This window comes from Crocodylus siamensis, chromosome 6 (genome assembly GCF_052110815.1).
Source record: "Crocodylus siamensis isolate JL-2025a chromosome 6, ASM5211081v1, whole genome shotgun sequence".
Classification (NCBI taxonomy): domain Eukaryota; kingdom Metazoa; phylum Chordata; order Crocodylia; family Crocodylidae; genus Crocodylus; species Crocodylus siamensis.
The window spans coordinates 25806704-25815246 of record NC_143400.1 but is presented as its reverse complement, the minus strand read 5'-3'; the positions used below and the strand labels follow the sequence as shown (position 1 = coordinate 25815246).

Sequence of the window (8543 nt, the reverse complement as noted above, 5' to 3'; positions counted from 1 at the left end):
ACAAGGGGAGAATGACGTCCCGGGATTTGCTTGAGAAGCATCTATGGACGCAAGTCAGTGTTTTGGTCACTCTACTAGCTGCAGCATCGCATTGCAAGCTCATGTTCATCTTGTGGTCAACCGTGACCCCCCAAGTCTCTTTCTTCCATAGCGCTAGCCAGTGTAGCACTGCTGAGCCTATAATGATGCTGCAGGTTTTTCCTCCCCAGGTGGAGAACCTTGCATTTTTCAGTGTTAAACACCATCATGTTCTCATCCGCCCATTTGCTGAGCCTGTCCAGGTCAGCCTGGATCGCCCTCCTGCACACATGTAGATGCATCCTGTATGGAAGAAATGGATATTGGGCCATGGGAAATGAAATCTGAATGGACAGGGGATGAGAAAACATTGGGATGAAGGGGGATAGGATTAGGGTCCATGAGTCATTCCTCGGCGATCAGCCGGAGGGGCAGTGAACAAAGAGGAAGTTTACTTGGGAAGTCATGGCAGAAGAGAACCAGGGAGCCTGTGGCTATGTGAGTGTGTGTGTGCATCTGCCTTTGCATGTATGTGTGTTTGCACACACACGCAGATGTCTCAGTTTTGGTTTTCTTTGATCCCTCGGCCCCCTTCTTTTCCTTTCTTTGTTTAGTTTTCTAATGAACCTATCTGTGTTTTCACCACTGAATATGCATTCAAGTCATTCTTTCTACATTGCACCTGAGCTCCAGGAGGCTGCTTGCAGGCAGCTGCCTCTTGGTGTTCAGGCTGCTTGGGTTAGTATGCTCTCAGAGTGAAAGGAGGATGGCTGTGGGAACCCACCCAACCCCCAAGTACCCCAGAACAACAACCAGATCCCAAGAAGCTGATAGGCTAGTTCTACAACAATTAAAAACTATTATTCCACAAAGGTGAATTGATAGTTGCTAATTTACAGTAGACAGGAATCAAGCTGATAGATTTTTAAGGTCAGAAGTTTCAATCAACATATCCCATCCTGAACTATTATACCAGTCAGAAAAACTTACCCAATGACTGATTCCCGAAATAAGCTCAACTGTATATTTGTACAGCATTTATTTCTGTGTCTCAAGTGAAAACTCAATACAATTATGATCCTGTTGCTATTGTACATGTGTGACAATATTTCTGTGATGCTTATTTGCCTACCACCTTTAGTATGCAAGGCCAGATTACGGGGAAATTTTTCTCTTATCTGCATATCATCTAGTTGTAGATATGGGCAAGGGATGAAAAACTCCTTTGTGCTTGTTTTGACTGTGATAACATGTTTTACCTGCTTTTAAGAGGCAAGAGAAGTCAGGTTTGTGTGCACTGGCCCTGCCTTCTAAAATCGGAAAGTTCATAAGGCGACTGATGCTGCAGGAGAAAGTTGAGCAAATGTAGCCAACGGTTGGTGCTCACCATGGCTTGTGTGGAAGTCTAAGGTGAAGGGACACCCAGCTCAGGATTCCCAAGAGATGACGGAGAAGAGGCGTCAGGTTGGCGATCTCCTCTTAGGGGGATGGTATCACATCTCACTATCCAACCATAAAGGGATATGTGCTAGTGAAACACAAGTTCCTTTAGTAGGTTCAGTCTGAGCCTGTTACTCACTTGGTCCTAAAAAGGGGAACTCCTTAGCATACTAGCAAGTAGAATTTTGTATCTACCGGATCCTGAAAAAGCTGAGATTGCATCTAAAAGAACAGCAGCAAGAAGCAGTGCTCCCCAGGAGCAACGAGGCAAGGGAAATCTTGGGCTAACGCTATATTAACTCTACTGAATATCTGTGGGACTAGGCAAGAACTCTAAACCTATTGACTGAGCTGGAGCTGTTAACAGTGGGTTGAGGTAGATACTGTTATTATGGGGTTCTTAAATCTGTTTGTCATCCCATCTCCCTTTCCCAATTCTATAAACCCTGTTATAGTTGATATTGCTTGCAAGTGGGGAAGTTTGCTCACACTGGAACACCCATAAACCAGGAACTGCTGAGCATGCCTTCCACCCCTCTTGACCAAACTGTCCCTTTAGGGTGTGTACAAGTAATTTATATCAACCAGTTGAAGTTCAATTGGTTACTTTAAGCCATGTGAAATACAACCAGTTGACACTTGTACAATATTTTCAAAGAATTGTCTGCATGTTCTGCAGATCACCTGCAATACAAGATGCACCACATAGCAGACCTGTGGGTCTACCCCAGGTCCTGATGCCCCGTTGGGTCATATCTGCCTACCACACTCCCTGGCCCCACCTCACCGCCAGTGTCTCACCTGCCACACCTTTGTTATTACTAATATACTGGGGAGGTGGCCCCTGGAGGCAGGGAGTAACTTTTGGCATTATCCCTGGGCTTCTCTATCCAAACACAGCCCCAGGGGCTTTGTGCTTCCCTAATGTGCTTCCCCTTTGGGGCGGTCCCCCTCAAGCCTCAAAACACTTGCTTGGGTTTCAGCAGCCCCAGCCTTGGCCCCCTTTTTTCTGGGCAAGCTTTCAGCCCATTGGCTCCCAGGCTTCACCCCTTTACATCCCTGCCCAGAGAAGGCTTCATCTTGAGAAGCACCCCTGGTACATGGCCTCCAAACCTTCCCCACTACCCAAGTCTTCATGAGCATAAAATACCAACTCAAATAGTTCCAACCTGCCTTGGGTCCCTGTATCCTCTAGTCCTCCTACCTAGGACAGGCTTGTTTCCCCAGTCCCATCCCCCAAGTACCTCACCTACCTGCAGGGTCACACTGTCCTCTCCATGTCCAGAGGCTGGGCTTATATGCCCCCAAGCCCAGCCTTCTGATCCATTTTTGTGCTCCAAGGGCCCAGGTGCTGCCAATTCCCTCCTCAGCAGCCTGGCCTTCTGTGGCCAGTGGCTCAATTAGTATGGGTGGCTTACACCTACTGCCCATTGCGGTCAAGTTTTCTGCCCTCTGCCCCAACTACACTCTCCTTTCCTAGTAACAAGGGTAAGGGTTCCCTATTATACACCAATGTTGGGGGGTCACATGTTATAGTCTCAGTTGTAGAAGCTTTTTTCACAAGCAAATGGGGGCTATGGGCTACAGACTCTGGAGGCAGGAGGGCAGTTTCCCTATGGGCCAGCACAGCTATCAGGAAGGTGGTTTCTATCATTTGGGCTGCGCCAGTACAGTGTAGTCTGAGTCAAAAAGCATTTCCCTGGAGAGAAGGAGAGGGTGGGAGCAGAGCACACTGGGATGCCAAAGCACATCCCAATGTGCCCAACTGATTGGGGTTATGGGTTTGGCATCAGCCATTTTTGTAAGCATTTGAATCCCAGTGAATGGTGCTTCACATGGCATTTCAACTGGGAAAACTGCAATTCCACCAGTTCAAACGCAATACTTGCATATACGCTTAGACAGCAAGCAGAAAGAATATGTGGGGTCAGAAAGCAAGCAAGCTAGGGTGAGGGTGAATCAGTAAAAAAGACATCCTGGCAGAGAGGATACTATGGATGCTCTTTCTCCCAATGGTGTTGATGAACCATGTATCTCATAGCCATTGAATACAATGGAGAGACTGTGGCAGGATTGCTTCTGCCTTTCTGGGGACATAAGGCCAGGGCCAGGACCAACACTGGAAAATTTAAAATAATTAAAAAAATCCTGGATTGTTGTTCTTTCCTTTTTCCAGATTTTGTTGTTGTTGTTGTTGTTGCTGCTGAAGGCAGGCTATGGACTGGCAACTTCCCAACAGATTCTTCTTTTTTGTAGGTGTGACAGCTGTGCCTCCTCGGGGCTGTCTATTAGCGGTCCTGCAACACTGATCAAGGGCCAACCACCTGCCTTCTCGCCTGCCATGCCTTGTTGTTATTCACTTGATTGGAAGATCTTAATCAAACGGGAGGCTGCCTATTTTCTGTCTCAGTGCCTGAGGCACTACCTGCGGCTCCTTTCCTCCCCTTACACTGCAGCCCAAGCCTCGCACATGTATCTGGTGTTGTTCAGGTCTGTCCTACTCTCTGCGCCACATGGATGCTCTCTAGCTCATCTCACAGCCCGCTCCCCTACCGGCACCCTCTAGCCTGTCCCGCACTGCCTGTTTTGGGGCTTCTTGCCTGTGCCAGCTCTGGGCTCCTCATTGCCCCTTTTAATTGGGCTCCTCGCTGCCCCCTTCAGTCGGGGCTTCTCCCTGCCCCCTAACTCCGGGCTGGGGCCAACGCACCCCAAACAATGCTGTGCCCTCTCTGGCTCCAGGAACCCCCCACTCTACTGTGGAGTCCCTATGAGGCCTCCTCCAACCCCTAATAGCCTCTCCTGGTCCTCCAATCAAAACAATAAACACAAGAATACAAAGCCCCCAGGCTACAACATAAAAGCTAGACCATCCTGGTCAAAAATAAGAATCCATCCCTACCAGAGACAGTGAGCGCACCAGCTCCCATCAGGGACCAGGGGATGTTCCCACCGTCAGAGTTCTCCCCTTTGTGCTGGCAGAGTTCCTCCTCGCTCAGCCACTGGAGGGAAACTGCCCTCCTGGCCTCCTGCCTGGGCTTAAGAAGGGCTAAGCTCCTTCCCTTTTCCCTGGTTGCCGCAGTCCTGGTGACTGGCAGCTGAGCTTTCCCCTTCCCGCCACTAGGGGTCTCTCCCGAGTCGTTTCTGCTGTCCCTTGCAGTGCACCTGAGAGCTCTGCGACAGTAGGGAAAATATTATAAAAAATAATTGCGGGGGTTTTCCCACTGGCACTGAATTAGGGTTTCCCAGATGTACAGACTAACAACTGAGGCACAAATGGGAAACAATGTGCACCCAAATTATGGGCATCTGATTCTCTCCTTCTAGTGGGAAAAATTACTTCTCAAGAAAGGGTTACTATTTGTCAAAAAACTAGAATCAGATTTTTTGGTTTGTTTTCAGAAATTGGGTGGGGGAAAAACCCTTACAAATTTTGCTCCAAATCCAAAAACATTAGCCCTAATATGGTTTAAAACAGAACAGAGTTCAGCGAAAGCCAGAAAATGTCTTAGCTTTAGTTACTGAAACTCTCATGCCTGGAACACTGCATCGCACATGCACGCACCTCCTACATTAGGTAGGGATCTTAGGACTCCTGATGCACAATCCCCTGCTCTAACTATCTTCCCCTAGAGCTGGGACTAGATATCAAGAGTCCTAGCTACCAGCCCCAACCTGTTCTCACTCACTCAGCCTTATTCTTCTCCTAAACATCCAGGAATCCTGGCTCCGAATCCAGGGCACTACTATCTAGGAGACTAGACTTTTCTAGCTCCTACCTAAGGCTTTCTGGAGAGCCCCCTTCACCTCCTTGTTTCTCAGGCTATAGATAATAGGATTTAACATGGGGGTGACGATGCCATAGAGCACAGGCAGAACCCGATCCTGCTCTTGGGAGTAGCTGGAATTGGGGCGGATGTAGGTGAAGATGATGGTGCCAAAATAAATATTGACCACAGCCAGGTGGGAGGTGCAGGTGGAAAAGGCCTTGAGACGTCCTTCCTTGGTGCGGATCCTGAGGATGGCCAGAACAATGTAGATGTAGGACACAAGAGTCACCAAGAAGGAGCCCATGATGACAGCACCTCCCACAGCAAAAGTGACAATTTGATTGATCTGCGTGTCAGAGCAGGAGAGCTGGAAAAGTGGGGGGATGTCACAGAAAAAGTGGTGGATGATGTTGTCGTGACAGAAGGACAAGCGGAGCATCAGACCCAAGTGCACGGCCGCATTGGCCAAGCCCATGGCCCAGGCAGCTGCAGCCAGACAAGAGCATGCCCTTTGGCTCATCAGAACACCATAGCGCAGTGGGTGGCAGATGGCAGCATAGCGATCATACGCCATGACCCCCAGCAGCAGGCACTCAATCCCCCCAAAGGAAATGAAGACGTACATCTGAGCGAGGCAGCCAGGAAGTGAGATGGACTTGTCCTGTGACAGGTAGTTCACCAGCATCTTGGGCACCGTGGAGGTGGTGTAGCCTATGTCCACCACTGAGAGATTGCCCAGGAAGAAATACATGGGCGTGTGGAGCCTGGAGTCCACGCTGATCATCACTAAGATAAGTATGTTTCCCACCAGGGCCATCAGGTAGAAGACTGTGAAGAATCCAAAGAGGATGAACTGGTCTTCCAAGCGGCTAGAAAGGCCCAAGAGAATGAATTTTGTCACCATCACCATGGTGCCATTCTCCCTCCTGGTGCATCCCAGAGGGTCATTCATCTAGGAGGAGAGTAAAGATGACTCAATACTTATAGCACTAAACCACGACTGTGGCAAAGGGGGAGCTGAGCAGGGCCCTAAACAGACTCACTATGCAGGTTAAACAAGTCACTTAAAACATGCCTACATCACTGCAAGACCAAACCTAGGAGAACCCCTGTGAAGAACAATCCACCCACTGCCTCCCACTATAAATGCCAGAAAAGAGACAATGCAGTTGCTTTAGAGAAGCACTGAGTGCGCGCCAATAAACACAGCCAAGACACCTTTGAAATGATCTTATGGCACCCCAGGTTGTCGGAGGGTATCACACAACATGATTCATGAGATAAACCCAGAGATTACAACTACAAATCCATCGTTGTGCTCTGGCTGAGCTCTTTGCAACAGGAAAAAAAAAAAACACTCTTATTTTTCTGTAGGCAAAAAAAAAAGTGAGAACTAAGATGTAGCACTTTCCCTGGGATGCTTCACATCTATGCAAGGGAGCCTTGAGTCTAGCCAGAGGTGCACTGAATCCAAAAAAGCTGAGAACCACTGCTCTATGTGGTCACATTCACAGGGGTACCCAAGTGGGACTTTCACATCTCTCGCTGAAAGCAATAGGACTCAGCAGATTACATGTTTTTGAAAAAACCTACTAGGGGTTTAAGAGCCTAGAGTAGGTCTGAGAAGGAACGTAGGCATCAAGACCGAAACTCAGATCCTGACAAAACCCCACTTGGGACCCTTGAAGTGCCTTGTATGCCTGATTCTTTTATTTCTGTCACCTGTGCTTCACTATGATAAGGAAAACAAGGGTCAGATTCTACTCCACCTATTAAACACTTAAGTGGACTTAGGTGCCAAAATGTCAGTCTTGTCCACCCTGATCAAATCTCTGAAAAACTTAATGCAAAAAGTGAGCTTGTCTTCCTCCTCCTCACTGCTCTTTTGTGACTCAGTCTCAGGGTCCCAGCCTTGAGGCTGGGAGAGGAGAGCAGGGTGTAAAGTAGGTTGTCAGAAATAAAAAATGTTCCTGGAAGTTGCTGACCCTAGCACCAGAGGCTGAGGTTTTTTGGTCAATAAGGGATAATTTAGTACGGCAGGGAGGTTGGGGGAAGGACCAACTGTGCTGTCAGTCTGGTCTGATATTGCTGGGGGACGGGACATTAGCCTGCTGAGATGGTATCTCTGGTACGGCAGGGAGATGGGGATAAAGGGCCAGTCTGTATGATTCAGGGTATCGAAGAAGGGGGAAAGAAATACCAAGCTAGGTGGGACCCTTGGTTAAAGCTTGATTGGCAGGTTGGGAAATATTGCCCTAGCCTGGCCCATTGGTTTGATTTAGAGCCAAAAGGAAAGGAGATATTATATCAGGAGGAGCCATGGGTCTAACTCCACTGCTCTGATTGGAAACGAAAGCCCAGAGGACATTTAACATAGCAGGGCTACTGTGTTAGATGGGTTCAGCTGTCTAATACAGGGTGTCAGGCAAAAGGAGATGTTGGGCTGACAGACCCATTGGCCAACGGATTTGGGCAGGCAGGGAGAGAGGATATTAGGCTAGATACCCCATTGGTCTGATCAAGGGCAGTAGGGGTGAGCATGCTAATTATATACACCAGCAACCGGTCTGGTACATACATTCCTACGTAAGAAAACTGACCCGCAGTGCAATCTTGAACCCTCGCCTTTTTTTCTTTTTAGCAAGAATAACCTTACCTAACAGGGAGGCATTGCTGTCTCCCATCAAAGAATCGCCTCTGCACTTCTGCAACCCCGTCCTGGCCGAGATCTTTGGGAAAGGAGCATCTCCCGACACAGCTCATCAGCCACCGAGTGCCGTGTTGTACTAATAGCTGAAAGCCTGGCTAAGCAAGTGCGGGGCTGGCATAGATATTGCAGCAGTCTCCCTGGGGAGTCATGCATCAGGTCTCGGTGCTTTACAAACATTGTTTCAAGTGATTTCCAGACGAGCTGTTTCTTGAGTGCTGTATTCAGTGAGCAGAGCTTCAACAGACTGAACGTCAAAAAGAAAATTCTTTTTTGTTGTTTTTTAAAGAGAGAAATACGCTTTACTCTCTGATCTTTATTTAGCAAGGCTCTCTCTCAGGAATGCTTGAAATTACTCTAAATGTGTGCCTTTAAGTCTTGCCAGGACAGTGGCAGAGACAGGTTTGTGAATGTTTAGATGTGCCAGCCAGAAACTTAACAACCAGGGGCTGTGTCCTGGGTGGCAGCAGCAGTGGCTGCCATTCTTGTGCCCCCTCGCAGTAGGCACCTGAGGCTGGTCCCCTCATTGCCCACCTCTTGTTGCACTGCTGGGGTCAGCTAGTAAACAGGAATCTTCCTCCGAATTACAAGGATAATTCACGTAGACAGAT

General features: G+C 48.3%; 1 protein-coding gene across 1 annotated transcript; it reads right to left on the bottom strand.

Moving 5' to 3' along the window:
• Positions 1–5223: 5223 nt before the first annotated feature.
• LOC149861856 (olfactory receptor 5AP2-like) lies at positions 5224–6177 on the bottom strand. The gene has a single exon (XM_090052778.1). The coding sequence runs from the start codon at positions 6175–6177 to the stop codon at positions 5224–5226; it is 954 nt and encodes a 317-aa protein (XP_089908904.1).
• Between the last annotated feature and the right edge of the window lie 2366 nt (positions 6178–8543).